This window comes from Rana temporaria, chromosome 1 (assembly GCF_905171775.1).
Source record: "Rana temporaria chromosome 1, aRanTem1.1, whole genome shotgun sequence".
Taxonomy (NCBI): Eukaryota; Metazoa; Chordata; class Amphibia; order Anura; family Ranidae; genus Rana; species Rana temporaria.
Genome location: NC_053489.1, coordinates 642232568 through 642257120, shown reverse-complemented (window position 1 = coordinate 642257120; position 24553 = coordinate 642232568). Strand labels below are relative to the sequence as shown.

The 24553-nt window shown below is 45.9% G+C and overlaps 1 protein-coding gene across 3 annotated transcripts in view; it reads right to left on the bottom strand.

Moving 5' to 3' along the window:
- The window catches only part of LOC120924520 (pollen-specific leucine-rich repeat extensin-like protein 2), a 44221-nt gene extending 21073 nt beyond the window's left edge, over positions 1-23148 (bottom strand). For all 3 annotated transcript variants that reach the window (XM_040335479.1, XM_040335480.1, XM_040335481.1), the window contains exons 1-4: positions 23052-23148; positions 11018-11146; positions 4040-4220; positions 528-901 (exon numbers count right to left, since the gene is read on the bottom strand). In XM_040335479.1, coding sequence (XP_040191413.1) covers positions 528-901; positions 4040-4220; positions 11018-11140 — 678 coding nt within the window. In that variant the 5' untranslated portion in view covers positions 11141-11146; positions 23052-23148. The remainder of the gene's footprint in view (positions 1-527; positions 902-4039; positions 4221-11017; positions 11147-23051) is intronic.
- Positions 23149-24553: the final 1405 nt, after the last annotated feature.

Genomic DNA, 24553 nt, shown 5'->3' with positions numbered 1-24553 from the left:
CACAAACAATTCTCCTGCGCTCTGGTGCTTCTTGCTATAGGGCAACGGAATCCAATTACAGGGTAAATTCTATGGTCTTGCAGCCCTCCTCAGAATCATGGGAATTCATAGAGCTAAAAAAAGAAAAGAAAAAGGAGGGCGCACCGACCTAGTGTGATACCGTTTAAAAAGGATTTATTGAATATATAAAAAAACACAATGGTCATACTCACAAACATGAGTTGTAAACAGCGCTTAACATATGATAAGACTGGTACACATCATCACCAAACGAACGCGATGACAGCACGGATCAGATGATAGCAGACCGGCAATATGGACCACCAAGGCTCTGATGAAAGAGGCTTGTCTCTGAAACGCGTCAGCCATATTGCCGGTCTGCTATCATCTGATCTGTGCTGTCATCGTGTTCGTTTGGTGATGCTGTGTACCAGTCTTATATGTTAAGCGCTGTTTACAACTATTTTCTACTCCAAAGAAGTTAAGGCTTTAGACTTTATTGCAAAAAGAACTTGAAAAGGGCTCACCTTACTTAAAACTCCATTGCTTTCCAGAAATAGTGGAGAGGGTGACGTTTCTGGCACCGGTGTCTTAGATATGCCATCTGCTGATGTCCTGGTGTCCACTTCATCAGGCTGCGCTACAGCATATGGTAAAGCCTGTTGTTCTGCAATTGCTATTGGACTTGGAGCCCTAGGTCGGGTGGATGGATCGCTGCTTTCTTGGGGCTGGACACTGCTGCGAGATGGAGCTACTGGAGCACCTGGCTGTGGTTCCAGAGAGCTGGGATTCAACTGAATTGGAAGACTTGCGTAACCTCGTGGACTGTCCAATTTAGGATTGTCATAAGGATTGGGTGGTAGAGAATGAGATGAGTAGGGAGGAGGAGGAGGTTCCCAAACTGAAAGTATAAAAATATATACACTTGGCTGGAGAAGTAAAAAAAAAAAAAAAAAAGAAGAAGAAGGTCTATTGACTTCAAACTTTTCAAAAATACATTGAAATCTTGGATGAACCAGAGCAGCACAGAACTTTTAATAAAACATGGTCCAGCACACCTGTAACGGTCACCACCGTTTACGACCTTCCATCCCATCCATGACAGCTTATCGACACTCCAACCAACAGGACCCGATCCATAAGAATTCCCCCCAGACACGAGACACACAGCTCTGTGCTTCTGGTTTCAAATGTAAAGATACTTTAATGGTTTCTTCTCAGCTTTTTATACAGTACCAGGCATTAAAGCAACAGTGAGATCTCCACCCCCCTAATCACACACTAAGGCTAATTACTAAACATTCCTTATTTAACAGCATAACAACAAAACCCCATCACACACTGAGTTCCCTAGGCAGACGTTTCGTCTCCGCATACAGCTTGACACCTATTCACACCTCTGAGCATCAATAGGTTTTAGACAGTGTTATCACACAATTAAATGTCTTCCAGGAGCCTGACTCAATTAGCATGTCACTAGTCAGGGCTAATCATAGAATGAGTCACTATTGACTGGTTGGGCCAACATCCTGCAGTATCTCAAAATCCTGCAATACGAACTATCAGTGATGTCAAATCTCATGTAATACATGAATTATGATTCACTTGCCACCCCATGCCCAAAGGGCACAGGGTGGACTCAGACCCAAGAGTTATCAGTGACGCTGACACAGGAGTATCCCCCATCCTCACAAAGTCTCTGGGTGTCCCGGGTCATTCCGTTACAACACCCTATAGAGTTTTCCATAAAAAGTTAAGCCAATCACTCAGTATACTCCCCAATGTAAATCTTTATTGGCTACATATCAAATGACAGTGTGTACAGACTGTGTCTGTTCACCTTATAGCACCCTATGACGTCTTCTATACACTTTTTAGATATAGTTGAAGCTTAAAGTGAATGTATGCTTCAGCCTGGGCTGCACATCATTGCTTTGGGCCAGCTTCCTGAGCCAATACTGGGCTATGGCTGCATAATGTGTGCCAGCATGTCCACTTGTAGTCTCTATCAGGGGTACATGTGGCATTGGGGAACAGCTGTCACCACAAGATGGACCTTCATGGCTGGATCACCAGGTATTTTTTTAATGAACACAATAACTTTTCAAATATAACTGCATTTCTAAAGGCATTTGGTGCTTACAAAGGGGGAAATGTGCCCTTTGTAGTTGTGGAGGATTATAATTTAATGAAAGTTTATGTGCCCAGAGTTGAGCAAAGTCAAGATTTCCACCTGGTTTCTAACAATAGGATAAATTCATACCGCCCAATTTTTTTTTATTTTTGAGATTGGAACAAGGGAAACCTATGAGCAAAAGTATGTAGGCATAGGACACCCAATACAACGCCCCCTTAAAATGAGAATTATTCAAAAAAATATTAGTTAAACCCGCAAGTGCTTTTTTTTTTTTTAACCTCCACTATTCTTTTATATTGGCTTTTGAAAAATCTACAAATTGAGCAATTTAGAATTTGGATGAAGGGTTTAGGCCGCGTACACACGACCGGTCCATCCAATGAGAATGTTGCCCGACGGACCGTTTTCATCGGTTCACCGCTGAAGCAGACTGATGGTCTGATGCGCCTACACACCATCAGTTCAAAAAACGATCGTGTCAGAACGCGGTGACGTAAAACACACAACGTGCTGAAAAAAACTAAGTTCAATGCTTCCAAGCATGCGTCGACTTGATTCTGAGCATGAGCAGGTTTTGAACCGATGCTTTGGTGTACTAACCATCGGTTTGAACCGATGGTCAGCCGTCCATCGGTTCGATTTTAAAGCAAGTTCTCTAATTTTTGTCCGAAGGACAACAGACCGATGGGCCGTACACACGGTCTGGACCGATGAAACTGGACCTCAGGCTGTTTTCATCGGTTTGGACCGACTGTGTGTACGCGGCCTTAGAGGGACACATGAGGAGGAAAGAGGGGGATAATACCAAAATGATCAGGGACAGTCCCTGGAAATCTGGGACGGTTGGGAACTACATACAATTCTAATAGATGCAAACAATTTCCTGAATCAATTATGATCATCAACAAAGTTGCCAGTTTTAACTATTAAAGGAAACCTGTTTAAAAATGCTAAAAGCCTGGCCGTCATGCTGCCCCAATACTCGGCATCCCTGATACAAGTATGCAGGTCAAGAGTTCTGCGTAAACTCCGATTTCACTGACTGCATGCTTGTTCCAGGTCATTGGTGAAGAAAAAAAAAATCTGTGGTCAGATCAGTAGTATTTTTAAATGGAAATTAGCAGTAGCAGAAGGGCTGTATTTATCATAATGCCACTTGGGGGCCAGTGCTTAGAATCCTAACTTGGCTTCCCTCTCCTGTCTGTTCTGGACGTTTGGTCCACCCACCTAAGGCCCCGTACACACGATAGAATCCATCCGCAGATAAATCCCAGCAAATGGGTTTCTGCGGATAGATCCTATGGTGTGTACACGCCAGCGGATCTGTTTCCGCGGAGAAATCTCCTCTGGGATGGATTCCAGCAGATCGGATATTTGCTGACATGCACAACAAATCCATCTGCTGGAATCCATTCCAACGGATGGATCCGCTCGTCTGTACAGACTCACCGGATCCATCCGTCCAAAGGGATTCCCCGCACGCGTTGTAATGATTTGACGCATGTGTGGAATTCCTTATATGACAGCGTCGCGCCCGTCGCTGCGTCATAATCGCGGCGACGGCACGACACGTCATCGCCAGAGGATTTCCGCGCGGATTTCAATGCGATGGTGTGTACACTCCATCGCATAGAAATCTGCGGAAATCTTTGAGAGGATTTATCCGTGGAAACGGTCCGCTGGACCGTATCCGTGGATAAATTCTCTCGTGTGTATGGGGCCTCAGGGTGCTTCTGCACAGAATGTAATGTGAGTAGACCAATAGTAAACTATTGAAGGAACAGTGATGGTAGGCACCATATCCTCATTGGCCCAGAAGTAGTTGCACCCCGTAATTACATTTTAGCATCATACCCAGTATACCCCCCATAGTACAATTTTGATTGAATAGGTTTTACTTACCACTTTTAGGTCTAAGCAACCTGTACTCATCCCGAAGCGTATAATACAGTTCACGATGCTCACAGTTCCACAGGGCTTGTAATAAATGGTTCACCCAATCGTCTCTCCTTCTCAGGTCATTCAGAAAATTAAACACTGTGTTTGTATTGCCTTCTCTATCCAAATGTCTCTCTAGTTGCTCCTTGAAGAGAAAATATAACCAGACAAGTTTTATTCCAAAATGCATTTGCTCTCCCACCTCTCAAATTAGCTACCAGGGGCAATCATGTGACTGTCTCAATGATGCAGTGCTGGGTGCCTCAACAATAAGGTGACCAGATTTTATAAATGAAATCCGGGGACATATCTTTTTTTTTTTTTTTTTATTATTTGCAAAAAGTAAACTTTTTCTAAGCATATTTTCCTCGAATGATATACGCAGTGTATGTGGTACGTGTTTATGGAATGATTGTATGATCTGTACAATATTTCTCATATTTCTTCTATAAATAAAAGATAAAAAAAAGATGCTGCTTAGAATTTGAGATATGACTGCCAAATGTAATGAGGATAAGGCTCCATGCACACTGAAGCTGATAAAAGCTATAAAAAAAACGCCAGTAGCTTTGCAGGGAGCCTTTCAACGTTTTTTAGAATTTTTGCAATAGCTTTAAATCAGCGTTTTTCAGTGTAGCTTTTTTTTTTTTTTTACCTTTTTTTATGGATAAAAAAATGCAAAGAAACGCTGGCGCTTGACCGTTTTTCTGCGTTTTGTGGTTTTTAGCGCTTTTTCACGCCGAAAAACGGCACTTTGAACGCAAATTTCGGGCGTTCAGAAAAAAGCCAATAAACTCCATAGCTCATTAACACTAAGGCCCCGTACACACGAGAGGATCGATCCGCGGATCAATTTCAGCGGATAGATCCGCTGGTGTGTACGATCCAGCGGATATTTATCCGCGGATATATTTCGGGCCGACCGCTTTAGTATACCCCGTGTAAACCAGGCACAAGCCATAGATTAATGCTCTTGGGTATGCCCTCCCATGCTGAGATTTATATAGCATGGGAAAACTAAACAGTGCTCACTTGTGTGTGCTCCCCTCGTCACAACCCAACCAGCATGGCTCCTAATTATGTGACCATTATGACAGCCAATCATAGAGATTACACAAGGTTTGTCTACAATTAAAAAAAAAACAACAACTTTGATCGGTACACTGACAGCTGTCACTTTCCATTACAGTGGGTTATAAAATATATTTTGTGTGACCACCATTATTTTCCAGCACTGCCTTAACCCTCTTGGGCATGGAGTTCACCAGAGCTTCACAGGTTGGCACTGGAGTCCTCCGCTGGTGGATGTTAGAGACCTTGCGCTCCTCCACCTTCCGTTTGAGGATGCCCCACAGATGCTCAATAGGGTTTAGGTCTGGAGCCATGCTTGGCCAGTCCATCACCTTTACCCTCAGCTTCTTTAGTAAGGCAGTGGTCATCTTGGAGGTGTGTTTGGGGTCGTTATGTAGGAATACTGCCCTGCGGCCCAGTCTCCGTAGAGAGGCGATCATGCTCTGCTTCAGTATGTCACAGTACATTTAATGTATTAATGGTTCCCTCAATGAACTGTAGCTCCCCATTGCCGGCAGCACTCATGCAGCCCCAGACCATCATATGTCTATTTCCCAAAGACAACCTGTGGATATAACTGAGCATGTGCACTCCACTTCTTGGTCGACCGGTGAGGCCTGTTCTGAGTGGAACCTGTCCTGTTAAACCTCTGTATGGTCTTGGCCACCGTGCTGCAGCTCAGTTTCAGGGTTTTGGCAATCTTCTTATAGCCTAGGCCATCTTTACATAGAGCAACAATTCTTTTTTTTTCAGATCCCCAGAGAGTTATTTTGTGTAAAAATAAATAAGTTCACCACAAAAATTGTTAACTATTTTCAGGTGTGCCGTGAAAATGTATAGATCTTTTTGGTGCACCGCATGACAAAAACGTTTGAGAAACACTGCTCTTAGGTGTTGGATTCGCATCTTTTTGTCATTTTTATTGGTTTAGTCATCGTACACGCAACTCTCATGACAGTTTATAAATCCTGCATTTGTTTATGTATGCAATAGCGTTGCACCAATATCAATACAGGTATCAGTATCGGTGCCGATAACAAGCATTTGCATGAGTACTTGCAAATGCTCCAATACCTGTGTCCTCAGCAGGGGGGGCTGGGCATTTTTACAGATGATCGGTGCGGCGGTGGGGGCAGTTACAAGCACCAATCTCCCTGTGTGGCTTTCAATAAGGCAGCTGACAGTCGCTTCTCCTCCTCTCCCTCGGCTGTCAGCTGCTTTTTTGAAAGAGAGAGAGAGAGAGAGAGAGAGAGGGGATAGGAGAGAGAGAGGGGAGAGGAGAGAGAGAGGGGGGAGGAGAGAGAGACAGAGAGAGAGAGAGAGAGAGAGAGACAGAGAGAGAGAGAGAGAGAGGGGGGGGAGGAGAGAGAGAGAGAGAGAGAGAGAGGGGATAGGAGAGAGAGAGGGGGGAGGAGAGAGAGAGAGGGGGGAGGAGAGAGAGAGAGGGGGGAGGAGAGAGAGAGAGGGGGGAGGAGAGAGAGAGAGGGGGGAGGAGAGAGAGAGGAGAGAGAGAGAGGGGGGGGAGGAGAGAGAGAGGAGAGAGAGAGAGAGAGAGAGAGAGAGAGAGAGAGAGAGAGAGAGAGAGAGAGAGAGAGAGAGAGGAGAGAGAGAGAGAGAGAGAGAGAGAGAGAGAGAGGAGAGAGAGAGAGAGAGAGAGAGAGAGAGAGAGAGAGAGAGAGAGAGAGAGAGAGAGAGAGAGAGAGAGAGAGAGAGAGAGAAGAGAGAGAGAGAGAGAGAGAGAGAGAGAGAGAGAGAGAGAGAGAGAGAGAGAGAGAGAGAGAGAGAGAGAGAGAGAGAGAGAGAGAGAGAGAGAGAGAGAGAGAGAGAGAGAGAGAGAGAGAGAGAGAGAGAGACAGAGAATATCTGACACAGTCCACACCTCGTCAGTGCTGCAAATTAGTGCCACTGTCGCATGACATGAAAAACAAAAATCTGAAGCATTGTCTTAAAATGTTGTCATATTTGTTTTTTCTATCTGTTATTCACTGATATTGTACTGTTAACTTTTGTAGTTCTCTCTATAAAAAAAAAATTATATCTTTTGAACAGAAAAAAAAAAAAGCATAACACACAAAACAAAGTCCAACTCAAGCCAAAACTTTTTGGATAGAGCAGAAAAGATTTTGTTATGAGCTTCATAAAAATAAAGCCAAGTTGGGGGCGTGGCTTGCAGCGGATGGAGTAAAAATAAAGCCACGTTGGGGGCGTGGCTTGCGGCGGATGGAGTAAAAATAAAGCCACGTTGGGGGCGTGGCTTGCGGCGGATGGAGTAAAAATAAAGCCACGTTGGGGGCGTGGCTTGCGGCGGATGGAGTAAAAATAAAGCCACGTTGGGGGCGTGGCTTGCGGCGGATGGAGTAAAAATAAAGCCACGTTGGGGGCGTGGCTTGCGGCGGATGGAGTAAAAATAAAGCCACGTTAGTAGGAAGAGAGAGTTTGAGGGACTTTAACCACTTCCAGACCTGCGCACGACGATGTACGTCCATTTTTTAAAGATCGATATCTCGGTAACGGCAGCAGCTGCTGCCACAACCGAGGTATCAATCTTTAGTGTGCGCGGTCTGGTAAACGATAACGGCGGTCTCCGCGGCGGATTCGCTGCGAGATCGCCGTTATCGGTGGCGGGAGAGGGGCCCCCCCTCCCGCCGCTCTCCCGCGCCCTCCGCCGCTTACCGGAGCCGTCGGTAGCGGCAGAGGCGATCGGGACCGTTCGGAATCTGAGCGGGGACGAGACTGAAGGAAAAATCTCCTTCGCCCGTCCCCATAGCTCTGCTGGGCGGAAGTGACGTCAAAACGTCAGTCCCGCCCAGCCTCTTAAAGAGACAATTTTTTTTTTTTGTCATTTGAAAAAATGACATTTCCAATTTTTTTTATTTTTTTTTTGCATTTAAGCCCAAATATGAGATCTGAGGTCTTTTTGACCCCAGATCTCATATTTAAGAGGACCTGTCATGCTTTTTTCTATTACAAGGGATGTTTACATTCCTTATAATAGTAATAAAAGTGATCAATTTTTTTTTCAGTGTAAAAAGTAATAAAAAAAATAAAAAAAAATAAGAAAACAAAAAAAAAGTTTTTTTAAAGCGCCCCGTCCCAACGAGCTCGCGCGCAGAAGCGAACGCATACGTGAATAGCGCCCGCATATGAAAACAGTTTTCAAATCACACAAGTGAGGTATCGCCGCGATCGTTAGAGCGAGAGCAATAATTCTAGCCCTAGCTCAAAAAATGCAACCTCTAGATTTTTTTAAACATCGCCTATCGAGATTTTTAAGGGTAAAAGTTTGACGCCATGCCACGAGCGGGCGCAATTTTTAAGCGTGACATGTTGGGTATCATTTTACTCGGCGTAACATTATCTTTCACAATATATAAAAAAATTGGGCCAAATTTATTGTTGTCTTATTTTTGAATTAAAAAAAGTGAATTTTTTCCAAAAAAAAGTGCGCTTGTAAGACCGCTGCGCAAATACAGTGTGACAAAGTATTGCAATGACCACTAGTTTATTCTCTAGGGTGTTAGAAAAAAAATATATATAATGTTTGGGGGTTTTAAGTAATTTTCTAGCAGAAAAAACTGTTTTAGTCTTGCAAACACCGAATCTGAAAAACACCTAAGGTCTGGAAGTGGTTAAATGAGGTAACGCCATGTCAGGTAAACATAATAGCATAGAAATGGAGTTACAGTACATGATTTATTTATTACAATCTAGAATTCATATCAGATATTTTGTATCAAATAGATAGGTTGATATCTATTTGATACAACATATCTGACAAGACTTAAACTAAATATGTGGCTCATAGCATGCAATACAAATAGGAAATAGACATGGTATATGCACATGATAAAATAAATTGATTAAAGAACATATATAATAATATTTTATATCGATTTAATCATTTATCATTTTATTTATTCACTGTTTGAGCGCTACACTATAGTTTTGCTATTGTAGTTTCACTTTGTGTCTGGTAGAGTGATGGCTGTTCGCCTATTTTTCTCATGCGTAGTTTTTCTTTGTTTATCATGGAAACCCTTTGTCCCTATCAGGAGCCTTGCACCACGGGGGATCAGGGTAGAGGTTCTTCCCCTTCAGGGGGGTGGATTAAAGCACACCCTCAAGTGCACTTTTTAGTGCGTGTTTCACATGCACATTTTTTGTTTACATGGTTTTTCGTTTTAGGTTTTTGCACCAACGCAAATTCAAAATAATCTAATAATGGTTACCATCATCCACGCATATTCACCCTGCTGTCAGACCTTCATACATCACTCTCCAGTAGACAATGAACAGTCATTTGCGTTTGTTTTGTTTTTGTTAATTTGGGAGATATAACTTAGAAACATTTGCCATAATTACTTGAAGAATTGCTATAGCTGTTGCGCTTTGCATATTCTGGATAGAAAGCTTGGAAAATGATCGACTCTAACCTTCACAGACTTTACATCTCGCCTCTGCACAACTCCTGCAGACTGTTGCTCCTCCTCTGCATAACTCCTGCAGACTATTACTCCCAGGACTCTTCTCCTCCTGCACAAACTTCACTGTCACTGAGTTAGCATTTCCGCCCCATCATCTTGTACTGCACCAGGGATCACTCTGAATAATCCCTGGCTGTTGCTAGACTTTTTGATTTTAATAGGCCAGGGGCCTGCAGTACTCCTTCTTGATGGTCTAGTTACTTGGCAGCATTAAATGGTTAATGGACTACTGATCCCAGCCAGTCCGAATTGCAAACCCTGTGCCCTCAGGCCACAGCGATTTGACACAAAACCCTACAGTCTCTCCTGTGGCCTTGCACCCAGCTCCCCTGGCATGCCTCTTCCAGATATCCACTGTGCCTCACTCACCGACTTCTCCTGCCCCAAGTCCTTCATGAAGAATTTAACCCGGACCATGCGTACCGACTGCTTCTCCAGCTTCTCTGGTCCAGGACACCTTCTCCATGACCATGTAAGGAGAGGCTACCTCCCAGCTCCTGAGCTCCTCCGCCGAGGCCGGATGGGCCTCCTGCTACAGTCTAACACTCCACTCTTCACTGCACCCAGCTGACAACTCCACTCCAGTGTGCTGGTCCTGAGCTTAAGTAGGAGGCCTGCCCCCTGACAATTCCAGTTGGGGATTGGTCAGGGCTCCTCACATGAGCTCCCTGTCACTCCAGCTCCCAGCCCTACCCCTCTTCTAGAACATTCCCCTGGAAGCAGGGGAGGCGCCCAAGAACTGAAGGACAGGTGGTCACACCCACTACTGTACTAACCACTCCCTGCCCCCCAGATCAAAACAAGCCTGCCTTGCATGCATCATAGGCCTGCCTACATTTTCCTGCCTGGTAGCTACCACCCAAAACCTTACCTCTAACACCTACCTATGGTAGAGGGCGCTGCAAATCTTTTCTGCAACTATTCCATCAATACAGAGAGACACCAGTTACTGGGAAGCAGCAAGTATCTTGGGGGACATAGATTTGGAGGGTGCACAAGTAGGGATGAGCTCCGGCGTGTTCGCACAGTCCATGTGCAGAGCCCGCCAAGAAGTCATTTGGAGACATTTCCCGATCTCTGCAGCCGAGCATCAGAACAATGTCTCCCTGCCTGCGATTAGCGCAGCGCCGTGCAGACTTCCTGGAGGGCTCTGCACGTGGACTGTGCGAACACGCCGGAGCTCATCCCTATGCACAAGTGTCACAACACAGAGCTTGAAAGAGCATTATAACCTGCTGAAGTCACGGTAAGTGAGTTACTGGAGGAGGCTCAGGGGAAGTGTATGGATATTGAGGGAGAGTAGTGCTGCTTGTTTTATGAGAAACTGTTACAGTTTCAACAGTCCAGCATGATATATAGCATTTAAATAAGTAGAATTGCTTCTTACCCCATTGGAGATGGTAAAGGTTCCTCTTAACTGATTCAGCATCTCATTGACTTTTATACGATTCAGCAAATGAAGGTTTCTCCTTAAGTAGTCATCATAAAAATGGTCCTCAGCATACCCCATTCTTATCTAATAGGAAAAATAAACATGCTATTAATATCCTTCCTGTATTTTATCAGTCTATTATCTCATTTTATTTACCATTTAGATTGTAAGCTCTCCTGAGCACGCCCTTTACCCTCAAGTATTAAATTGTATTGTAACTGTATGGTTGTTTGTTAGGACACATGCTCCTGCTCAAGACCTGCAAGTACCTCTACTACTTTCTAGTTATCTACTGATGTTATTTTGCTGCAATGCACCCAGGCAGATACTCCATGGACAGTGTGCAGTGACTTCCATATAAAACTATGGACAATATGCAGTTACCTGCATGTAAGATTCATTGGCCGCGGTGCATTGCAGCAAAGTAACATAAGTAGATAAATAGAAAGTGTGAAGGATGCTTCAGTTTAAATTCTCCCTGCTTGGTTAATGCTGTGTTAGAAGGTGATTTCAGGTGTGACTCACTCTACTAACAGACTATTGATATGTTAATTGATCTAGTGTGTTGTGTGAAGAAGCCCTGTGGTTACTGTGATTAGAAGGGGCTAAGGTTAATTATTCTGATTGCTTCATTGTGGTCAGGCTGTCTAGATAATGTATTCTGTTACACCTAGTAATTAACTCCACTGATGTCATTATCTAAAGAAAATGTGTTTTCAGAATCGGCTCCGAAATGTCTGCCCATGATCTGTATGGAAGCCCCAGTGTGAGGGGGGCGGAGATTTGTCATTGTAACAGTTTTGGAAATTACATATAAGCTGTGTGTTATACTATTAAAGTCTGTCTGGTTCCAGCATTCAGCCTTGGCTCATGTGTGGATGATTCTGTGATGTTCTGTTATGGGAAGAAGGGACTGTTTGACAGGGATATTATACCAATACCGTCACAGAAAGTAATAGAGACACTCACACATCTTGAGCAGCAGTATGTGTCAAGCTAGGGAAGTTTACTTTGATGGACCAATGTCCACATTGATGACTTGGATGAAGATGGACTGCGATTAATAGAAACTTGTATAGAATTAATTTGTAAGAGCTAGATGAGTTGCAGTTGATCATCATTTCCTCCATGTTTCCCTCCTCGTTGGGCGCCAAAGAAAGGTCACATGAGAGGCCCACCCAGGGGCGGGTTCTTCTGATCTACGCTAAGCACTATGACTAGGCTTACTACCTTACTGAAACAACTGACTGATCTCTAATGAACTCTTTCAATGTTACAGTACATCACTATGGTCACTTTTGCAATTAGGAGGGACACAGAGATCTTGCCCTCTCCACCTGTCCATCGTATCACCACTACCTTACTTCCAGTAACAATATGGGGTCCCACCGTGCACCTAGTGTGGACTACAGGCATGCACTTCACTTAACTCTCTCTTCCATACTTGTGTACAGGATGAGTGCCCCGGCAGTGCAGATTTGCCCCCGTTGCTATAGGAGAGGGATCGCTGCTGGAGGAGTCCCGGCAATATCTCCCCGTCAGGGCTGGGCTTCTAGCAGCTCTCTTCTCAGTGCTCAAAGCTCAGCTGTTAGTTAATTACCAGCCACTTATTGTTTCCGCAGTGACTCACCTGGTTACCATTAGCTGTATCATTAGTCCAGCCTACAGCCAGCCCCTTTTTGCTATTTAAATTGCCTTGCTCATTCACTCAGTGCCTTTGCCTGGTCAACATCTTCTGTGTGTCTCAGCTGTGTTCCTGTTATGACTTTGCCTGGCTGAAGTTTCTTCTGGTTTCTGATCCTGATCTTTGGCTTCCAACAACGCTGACTCCTGGCTTCTTGATTCTGGCTCATCTGATTACCTGTTTTGGCTTCCTAAAACTGGCTTCTGTTTTTGACTACATTCTTGATCTGTATTATTTTTACTATTACATTAAATGTGTGATTTTAATTGCATATTCTGTCTCTGCCTGTTCATAGTCCCTGACAATCCCTCGCTGCAAGAGTTTATCTCACCTGCCACATGTACATGCTTACAACAGGCTGCTAGAGAGACCTTCATTACCCTTGGTAACCTCTTGCATCTTCACTGTATGAACTCTAGCACTGTTATCTTCATACCCCAAAGTGTCTAGTGACCCGAGCTGTAACTAAGTGCCAGTTACTTGTGTAGCGCTTACCCCCGAAGGAGCCGCTGATTTGTTTTGGGACCGGCCTGCTAAGTTACCCTGGCGTTGTCTAAGGGTGCAAAAGTGAGAACAAAAACAGTGAGCGAAGGTCCAGACAGTGAATAAAGGTTTTCTCAATGCTTTATTTTTCCAGGGCCCAACACGGCCAACATCAACATCAGTTAGGAAGGTCAAGGTTGATGAAGAAAGAGAGGAGAGAACTTCGCAATATCAGGCCTGGATATTAAATGGAGCAGTCAGTACTGCTCTGTATAGTACCAATCTGTAACACGTCGCCACTCCATCTGAGTGGGTAAAGTGCCCCGGACAGACTCCCTTTACACAAGTCTGGCAGCCAAGGTGTCACTTAGGATTTCTGGGAGGATGCGGGCCTGTCTCACGGGTCAAGGACAATAACTGAGCTAGGTAAATGAATAGAGCAATCCTCCCAGTAGATTTCTGCATTGGTCACCAGATGACAGCAACATACCTGTCAGCACTCTGGTCACCGGATCCCCAATTGGTTTGTTTAGGCTCTGTTGGACGACCTGCCTCCGGGTCCCCCTCAAACCGACTCCCCAATCGCACGGCACTCAGCCTGGGGTCCCCTCAATAGAACCAGGAACCCAGCAAGTCACTGGGGTCCCCTTGTACCTCCGGATGAGGGTTTTCGTGGACTGCAACTCTGGCCAGGTGGGCCACGCCTGAAGGTGGATGCCGCACCTGGAACGGGACCCCGAAAAGATTTCAGAACACATGACACCTGTCACAGATATACTCCTCCCCAGCATGCCCCGCGAGGAAGAAACTTCTCCAATTGGCTGCTGGGGAAAACTTCCTCTGCCAGAACCCCCCTGGAGCCAACTGCCGGCCAGGGATGATATTGCATCCCTGGACCACAGACTGACCCAGCGGACATTTCTGGAATGACAGAAGTCCCAGAAATTTAAACAATTAGTGAATGGGAGCAAGGTAACTCTCCCATTCCCCACTAACTTTGATGTAGTGCCCATACTGAAAGTAGGGGGGCGCTACACTTGCATTGCACCATTTAAGTAACTTTAGACAAGGCAAAGGCAAAGTTTCAAATTCTTTATTGAATAAACTAACATTGACAACAAATACAGACAACCGTCCAAAATAAAGTGGTCATTTCTCTAACTTTAGGCTTGTGGCTGCCCCAGCATAGGAAAGAGTCCGATCTCAGCAGAGCTAATGGATGGTATCTTCAGGAAGGTCCTCCTAGGCAGTGGGAACTCTGCCTAGGGGGAACTCAGCATACTACTGGGGAACAAGACTCCAGTAACGGCAGCGAACGGGACGGGCCAAAACAAACCAGCTGGAACCCAACCAACAGAACAGAACAGAAGCAAGAAAACTCCTATGCCCCTTGGGTTCGGGCCTCCGTCCCATTTATTGCACACAGGATACACTGGGAGGGATTCAGGAGGGCATACACTGGGGGATGGGGGGGGGGGGGGTGATCAGTAGGGCATACACTGGGGGGGGGAATTCAGGAGGGCATACACTGGGGGGGTGGATTAGGCTCCAACGCCTGCATTCCACATGTGTACAGATGTCAGAGAGCAACAGGTATGGAGGCTCCTGGACCTTAAAGTGTGCTGAAGGCCTCTGTGGGGTCATGAGGCCCAGGCAAAGCCTTTTGGCACATCTGCACACATAATGAATGTAGCGCTACCCCCGGAAGAGCTGCTGGTTAGATTTGGGATCGGCGTAATTATGTTACCTCTATGATGTGTCTAGGGATGAGGATGATGAGAGTAGTGATGGAATGTCCAGACAACGGGGTGACGTGTTCAATGCTTTTATTTTTGGCCCAACACAGCCAACAATCAACTTGAGGTAGATAGGATAGGTTGGTGAAAGGAGAGAACTTTGCAGATTCAGGCCTATGGATAAATGGAAGTAGTCCTGCTTCTAGTAGCAACTCTTACTTCGTCGCCACTCCAGCCGGAGTGGGTGTAGTGCCCCCGGACAGGTCCCTCTCACAGGCCTGGCAGCCGGAGCGTCACTAGAACTTCTGGGAAGGAACAAGTCTCTGCCACCGACTTGGCTATAGTAGAATTAGGATTAGTAGTGAGACCTCTGCCACAGGCCCAGTACTTAGGAACATGGACGGTAGAGCGAATCCTCCCAGTAACACAGTTTTGCCTAAATCTCCCTCAGGTAGACTTGGTAGCTTGAGGTCACCGACTGACAGTTTGCAGCATACAACCTGTCAGTGTCCGGTCACCCAGATCCCCGATGGTTCGTCTAAGCCCTATTGGATCACCTGCCTCCGGGTTCACCTCAGACCGACTCCCCACCGAACAGCATAACTCGCTTGGGATCTTCCTCATAGAATGGGGAACCCAGTAAGTCACTGGGGTCCCTTTGCAGCCTCAGTTGCTCCAGGCCATGGGGGCCCAAAATCGGGAACTCCGCATGGAACGTGCGCCCCGACCTGGTAGGCCAGGCCGGGGCCCGTAATGTGCGCACACCCTAAAAGTGGGTGCCGCACCTGAAACCAGGAACGGGTGAAGAATCCCAAAAAATGGCACCTGTCACAGAAATACCCTCCCCCAGCATGCCCGCGAGGGAAACACTCCTCCAATTGGCTGCTGGGGAAAAGCGGCTCCGCCTGGACCCCTCTTGCGCCACCTGCCACCCAGAGATGGAACTACATATCTGGAGCACAGAATGACCCACAGGACAGCCCAGAAACCAATTTAGCAAAACGACACGGATGAGAGCAAGGTAACTCTCTCATCCCCCAACTAAATTTAACATAGCACCTGTAGTGAAAAGTACACAGGCGCTACACACATTTTTAAAGATGGCCTTGCTGTGGGGGATGGGGGGGGGGGGGGGGTTCCAGCATTTTGGGGCCTAAAGAGTTCCTCTTTAGACTAAGGTTCTATGGGTTGAACTAGATGGACTTGTGTCTTTTTCCAACCAGACTAATTATGCAACATACATTTCAAGAGTACCCCTCCCTAGAAGCACATGAACTAAAGTGTATGGCTGTCCACATACTTTTGGCCATATAGTGCATACAATTCATTAAAGTGGAGGCTCACCCAAAAAAATCAATTTTTAACACTAGATTGGGCCTAATTACGGGAAGCAGAATCAGGTGTTTTGTTTAAAATCAATGCAGTACTTACCGTTTTACAGATAGATGTTCTCCGCAGCTTACAGGTATGGGCTGCGGGACTGGGTGTTCCTATTTGATTGACAGCCTTCCGACGGTCGCATACAGCGCGTCACCAGTTTCTGAAAGTAGCCGAACGTCGGTGCGCAGGCGCCGTATAGAGCCGCACCGACGTTCGGCAACTCGTGACGCGCTGTATGCGACCATCGGAAGGCTGTCAATCAAATAGGAACGCCCAGTCCCGAAGACCATACCCGGAAGCGGCGGGAGAACATCTGTAAAAGGGTAAGTACTGCATTGATTTTAAACAAAACACCCGATTCTGCTTCCCGTAATTAGGCCCAATCTAATGTTAAACATTTTTTTTCCGGGTGAACTCCCGCTTTAAGATGTCCCTGGTGGGAACTCAATCTAGGACACCAGTGCGACAACGTCAGTGTTAATCACCTAGTTACCATAATGGCTATATGTCTAGATCTGTTTACATTGTGCATCTAAAACATACATTGATTCTTACCACACCCTCCTACATAAGCCTGTCGCTCCTTATCTTTATAACTCTTCACATACCTGCAAATATTTATTTCCAGACTTTCACTTAAAGACAGGGCATGGGGCAGAGATAAGGAAATCGTGACTCTTTGTACTGCCGAGATGAATACACAACAAGGAAAGCAAAAAGGCAGAGACACACAACGGGGTTGATTTACTAAAACTGGAGAGTGCAAAATCTGATGCAGCTTTGCATGGTAGCCAATCAGCTTCTAACTTCAGCTTGTTTAATTAACCAGTTTAGGTCTGTCCTATAGCAGTTTTACTGCTATAGGGTGATAGCTGTGCACTGGATCACGTATGTATATATATATATATATATATATATATATATATATATATATATATATATATATATATATATATATATATATATATATATATATATATATATATATATATATACACATATACACACACATGATCCAACACTTCTGGATAGGGGGGCGCGCATGAGTGCTCCCGGAAGCTTGCTTTCACTGTCCTTACACACAGCAAAAGCCGAGCAGCAAGTGCCGGGTACTCAATTTTCCGACAGCACCCGCCAACCCATGGGCAGAGAGACAGAACTGTGTAAACAAGGCAGATCACCATTTTGACCGGGAAAAAAAATTAAAAAAATCGATCTCTTCCCCTAGTAAAAGCACCTCCCACAGTATAGTGAAACACTGGCTAGGCACATATTTAACCCTTTGATCACCCTATATGTTTAACCCCTTCCCAGCCAGTGTCATTAGTACAGTGACCGTGCATATTTCTAGCACTGATCACTGTATTGGTGTCACTGGTTCCCAAAATGTGTCAGTTAGTGGCAGAATGTCCACCGCTTAGGCAGGCAGGTGTGAGAGTGCAGACCCTAAAAGTTTGGCAGCACCCAGCATATTCTGGCAGCTAAACAAGTGGGTGACTAAAGCGCTAGCCAACAGTGAAAATTAAAAGTGACCAGTGAAAAACAAAATGCTGCTCAAATCTAAAATGTGCTAACAACAAATAAAGGTCTGAATAAAGAATGATGAGCGCAAACTGAAAATCTAAAAGTGAATATAAAGACAGTCCATAGGGGACTGATAACAACCAATAAAGATACGCAGTGAATTCAAAATTAGTGAAATAACCCAAAACTGATAATAAATCCAAACTTTGATTTATATATTTGGACTTTTATTTTTGGATTTATTATCAGTTTTGGGTTATTTCACTAATTTTGAATTCACTGCATATCTTTATTGATTGTTATCAGTCCCCTATGGACTGTCTTTATATTCACTTTTAGATTTTCAGTTTGCGCTCATCATTCTTTATTCATATTCTGGCAGCTGCTGGCTGTCAGAATTCCATCTTTACGGTTTAGTGAGGAGGATAGAGGAATCTGTTAGATTTTTATTGTTCAACCCAAGTGCTTGCAGACATGATGTGGCTGCAAAGAGAGACTGCAGGAGATCAGCAGCACTGAGATGTAACAAAGGTTGAAAAAAAGGAGGGAAAGCAAGTATTTGGCAAAATGGCAATGGCTGCAATTGTTGATACGCCGTGCTTTAGCTGGTCTAATGCTACTCCTGGAAAACATAATAATAAAACAGAAATTCAGAACATATTGGCTGTTTCCACTGGACCAAAGCGGATCCAAGCTCTGAAAACTGGATAAAACCATGAGGATCTCTGGTGGGAAGTTTTATATACAGAACAAAGAGTTTTCTTTATTTTCATGACTATGCAAATTGTAGATTCACACTGAAGGCATCAAAACTATGAATTAACACATGTGGAATTATACATAACAAAAAAGTGTGAAACAACTGAAAATATATTCAAACCCCGAATCCTGTGGAAAAAAGTTGTTTTGTACTTACAGTTTTGGTGTCTTGCGCGGCGTCCATCGGCGGCCTCGTCGGGTCCGGCGTCCGTCTGCGGCTTCGGGTGTCCTCTTCGTCAGGTCCGGCGTCCTTCTGCAGCGTCCTCGCGTCCTCCCCGCTCGTTTCCCGCGCCGACATATACAGAGCGCAGTACACTCGTGTATTGTCAGCAATGCTCGGCTACTCTCGCGCTGACGTCCTGTACGTCCAGGACGTCAGCGCGGGAGGAGCCGAGACTGCCCGACAATACACGAGTGTACTGCGCTCGGTATATGTCGGCGCAGTATTCAAACTCGGCGCGGGAAAGCAGGTATCGGCGTATACCGCGCACCCACGATTTTGCCCTGATTTTCAGGGCAAAAAAGTACGCGGTATACGCCGATAAATACGGTAATTCCACATGTGTTAATTCATCGTTTTGATGCCTTCAGTGTGAATCTACAATTTTCATAGTCATGAAAATAAAGAAAACTCTTTGAATGAGAAGGTGTGTCCAAACTTTTGGTCTGTACTGTACATGTAGCGCCTGTACATGTAGAACTGGTGCTAGTGTAAATTTAGAGGGGTGGAGAGTTAAGTGACTCTGACCAGGTTAATTTGTTTAAATATGGAGCCTCTGTCCCAGCTTTGGCTGTGCTGTGTGCTCATGCTGTCGTTTCTGGGATGCTGATAACTAGGGTTGTCCCGATACCACTTTTTTAGGACCGAGTACAAGTACCGATACTTTTTTTCAAGTAGTCGCCGATACCGAATACCGATACTTTTTTTTTATGTCATGTGACCGTTTTCAAACCACAATACAGACCAAAGATATTTTCTTTAGAATTATGAAGAACTGGTACATCATGGTGTGGGGCTGTTTTTTAGCATACGGTACTGGAAAACTACATATCATTGAAGGAGTGATCACTGTCAGTGCAGCTCATCGGTGCCAGTGCCCAAAAGTGCAGCTAGCCAGTGCCACCTATCAGTGCAGATCAGTGCCCATTAGTGCATCAGTGCAGGGAGGCAGCTTATTAGTGCATCTCATCAGTGCCACCCAATCAATGCCAGTGCCACCTATCAGTGCCATCCATTTATGAGTGCCATTCAATCAATGCCAGTGCCACCTATCAGTGCCATCCAATGGTGCCATCCAATTTGTGTTCGATGTCACAAAAAAAAAAAAAAAAAAGTATTCTATTTTGGTATCGGGAGTATTTGCGCGAGTACGAGTACTAGCGCAAATACTCGGTATCGGTCCCGATACCGATACTGGTATCGGTATCTGGACAACCCTACTGATAACACCCCAGGCCGACAGGTGGCAGCAGTGGAGTCAAGGGTTTGGATATTTCTTCCTGGCAGCCTATCAGGAGGAGGTTTCCTTGCTGTGCATGCTGGGGCAAACGCCATTTACTTGGGTCTTCTTTCCGTGTGGCGCCCACCTTCAGGGTAGCCATACCACAGCACTCCGGCAAATGGCCTTCCGGGCCAGGGTGTGTGTGCTACGCAGTGTTCCTGGTTCCGGGACCACGTTGGCCCGGAGCATTTGATCTGCGGCTGTGGCCCAGTGATCGATTGGGTCCCCAATCTGAGGAGTTCCTGAGCTTTCCGTCCTGTTGGAGGAAGCTGTCCGGTGGAGAGTCCGCCTGAGGAGTGCCAAGAGAGGCTGGTGTTTCAAGAGGGGCCTAACCATCCATCAGGGACCAGGGAAACCGGGTACTGAGAGGCTGGATGTTGGTCGCCTATCAGTCGGTAACCGAATCGAAACTACCTGAAGGAGATCCGGGTGCTGAATCTGTTAAGGAGGATTCCGGACCACCATTATTTTCAACCAATGGGAGGGTCTGTGGCAGAGACTTAACCCCAAGTCCCGAGTGGCATTCTGGCTGCCAGGCTGGTGAGAGAGGCCTGTCCAGGTGTGGACATTCCATTTACTACAACTCTCATCAAGTACCCCTAGACGGCGGAGAAACAGAGGTAACGTGCCACCCAAAACAAACCAGCAGCTCCCCCCGGGGGTAGTGCCACACACACACACACACACACACACACACATTTGTAAATGTTATTATACATTCTTTTTTACTGCCATGGATGGAAGACCACTTTTTTTTTAGCTCTTTTCGGGGGAGATTTAAGAAAACTGGAGTGCAGAATCTGGTGCAGCTCTGCATAGAAACCAATCAGCTTCCTGGTTTTTGCTTAGGTCCACATTGGTCCGATTTGGTATGCGATTTAACATGTCAAATTGCATACCAATTTGGTGGCTATTGCGGTGACTTTGCGCACCGATTCCCAAAAGTATTTCCTGTACTACTTTTGGCAAATTCGGGGGGGGGGGGGGGGGGGATTTGTATAGACATCTGTGCAGGAACCCGCACAGATGTCTGTCAAATGCGCAGGTTCAGCTGAACTGGATTTCTAACCTGCAGCAATGTGAACCTAGGCTTAGCCTAGGGTCACATTGGAGCGATTATTGTTGACCTTAGCCTAGGTTTACATTGAAACGATTTGTCATGCGACTTGAGATCACTGTACTACTTTTGCCAATTTCAGGTGCGACTTTGATAGACAACTGTGCATAAAGCCACACAGATGTCAATCAAGTAGCAGCTGAAATCGTGCTGACCTTGCAACTTTGAAATCACGTTACTTTAACCACTTGCGGACCGCCGCATGTACATTTACGTCGGCAGAATGGCACGGACAGGCACATCAACGTACCTGTACGTGCCTGCCTAGACGTGGGTCGGGGGTCCAATCGGGACCCCCCCCCCCCGGTACATGCGGCGGTTCCCGTGGCTGACCGAGCGATCCGGGATGAGGGGGCGGCTGTTCGTTTTTGTCTGCCCCCTCCGGATCGCTCTCAGCCAATCCGCGCGCTCCCCCTGCGTGTCACTTCCTCCTCCTGTGTAAACACAGGACGAGGGAAGTGATGTGATCTCTCCTCTCGGGGGTATTTTCAACCGCCGCTGAGGAGAGATCACATCACACAGCGAGTCTGCACAACACTAAACTGACACCAGGACACGCAGGCACATTAACCCCCCCCCCCCACCCCCCTGTCACAGTGTCACTGAATGCAGTGATCATATATGTACTGATCACTGCATTTAGTGTCAGTGTGACAGGCAGTTAGTGTTAGGTCCAGGGTAGCCCCCGTACCCCCCCCCCTAATAAAGTTTTAACCCCTTGATCACCGCCCTAGTTAACCCTTTCACTCCCTATTGCCAGTATCACTAAGCGATCATTTTTCTGATCGCTGTATTAGTGTCGCTGTTCCCGCTAGGTAGCTTTTTTATTTTTTATTACGATTTTGTTTTACTAAAGACATGTGGCTGAATACATTTTGGCCTAAATGTTTGACTAAAATTTCATTTATTTGATTTTTCTTATAACAAAAAGTAAAAAAATATTGATTTTTTTTTCAAAAATGTCGCTCTATTTTTGTATATAACGCAAAAAATAAAAAAATCGCAGAGGCGATCAAATACCACCAAAAGAAAGCTCTATTTGTGGGAAGAAAAGGACGCAAATTTTGTTTGGGAGCCACGTCGCACGACCGCGCAATTGTCTGTCAAAGCGACGCAGTGCCGAATTGTAAAAACCCCTTGGGTCATTTAGCAGCATATTGGTCCGGTCCTTAAGTGGTTAAGTGAAATAGCGCGATTTCAAAGTAGCATCAATGTGAACCAGGGCTAAGTGTCGGTTCACACTGACAGCTGAACTCGCACAATTTCATTCCCGCATGTCAGTCCCGACTTCAGGGGGGCGATTTCAGAGACATCTGTGTGGGTTGCTGCACAGATATCTGTGGAAAAAAAAAAATTGCACCCCAAATTCGCTAAAAGTAGTACAGAAACGAGTTTTGGCAATCGGTGTGGCGCTGCAAATGCGGCGTCATACCGATTCGGACGGTACCATTGCTGGCAATTGTCGCTGATTTGGCATTTGATTTGACTTGCCATATCGCTCCAATGTGAACCAGGGCTAATGGTCAAAGCTTAATTGAACAAGCTGAAGTTAGAAGCTGATTGGCTACTATGCACGGCTGCACCAGATTCTGAGTGCTCCAGTTATAGTAACCCCCCCCTCTTAGGGCCACTTTGGCCCTATTACAATTCAGCCCCTACTACCTACTGCAGTCCGTAAAAAGCCTTCGATCTATTTATAATGCTGGTGATGATTGAAGTCAGTGGCAGTATGGGGGAGGGCGGCATACAATCCGTGACGTATAATGAAAAACAAGTATGTAGCGAAAACATTTCCTGCACCTACTTGGTTCTGGCTGAGCCGGGTCACACACCGCGCCTTCAGTCCTCACCTTCCAATAAGTAAATCACATGCTTCCTGCACAGCTATCTATACAGCAACGTAAGCCTGGCAGCTGATTGGCTAGTCTGCCATGCATAGCCAGCCCTGTGCTTTGTATTGGCTGTTGCCTCATCTGCGTGGAATTCATCTGTTAACTCTCTAGCAACCATTGAGGCTGATTTCCTCAAGGCAAGTAGGCTGTTCACTTTGCAAGGGAAGTTTCCCCTCAATGAAGTGAAGCTCTGCTGACTTTCATCATCCAAATGTGCGAGTAAAAATACAGTTTTATTTTCATTTCTTTTGTATGTGATTGGGTATTCTTTGCAAATTGAAGTTTTGGCATATTAAAGTGATTGTAAGGCTTTGTTTTTTTTAAATAACAAACATATCATACTTACCTCCACTGTGCAGTTTGTCCGGACGCTTTTCGGTCACTGGGCACCTGAATTACAGCGGTGGGGGTGTTTTTCAGATGCACCCCCAAATAGGCGTCCAAAAAAGTGAGACGCGGGCGCAAAGCCGTGCATTCGCTTCTCACTCAGCTGTATGTTAGGAAAGTGATGGAATACGCTTTCCTAACATTGAATCGCCTCTCGGCCAATCAGATGCACCGGGTCTTGTTACCAGTCACCTGATTGGCTGAACTGACAGGCACTGTGATTGGACGTCTGTAAGGTGTCCAATCACAGCACAGGACGAGAGGAGGAGTGGGCGGGAGAAGCAATCGGGGCCGGGGAAGATGGAGGACACCGGACACCGCTCACCGTCTGCTGCCATCACCTGCTGCCCACCAGAGACAAGATAAGTGCCGGGCAGATGACAGGGGGTACAGTGGCAGCACTTGGGGCACAGTGGCAGCACTTGGGGCACAGTGGCTGCGTTTGATGAGAACAGTGGCTGCGTTTGATGGGAACAGTGGCTGCGTTTGATGAGAACAGTGGCTGCGTTTGATGGGAACAGTGGCTGCGTTTGATGAGAACAGTGGCTGCGTTTGATGAGAACAGTGGCTGCGTTTGATGGGCACAGTGGCTGCATTTGATGGGAACAGTGGCTGCGTTTGATGGGAACAGTGGCTGCGTTTGATGGGAACAGTGGCTGCGTTTGATGGGAACAGTGGCTGCATTTGATGGGAACAGTGGCTGCGTTTGATGGGCACAGTGGCTGCATTTGATGGGAACAGTGGCTGCGTTTGATGGGAACAGTGGCTGCGTTTGATGGGAACAGTGGCTGCGTTTGATGGGAACAGTGGCTGCGTTTGATGGGAACAGTGGCTGCGTTTGATGGGCACAGTGGCTGCATTTGATGGGAACAGTGGCTGCGTATGATGGGCAAAGTGTCCGCGTTTGATGGGCACAGTGGCTGCAATTGATTTTATTCAGAATTTTTCAGTTTGTTTGTGCCCCCCAAAAAATGTTGAGCACCAACCGCCACTGTCTGGGGTCCCCTCGGCGGTGCTGGTAGCTCCT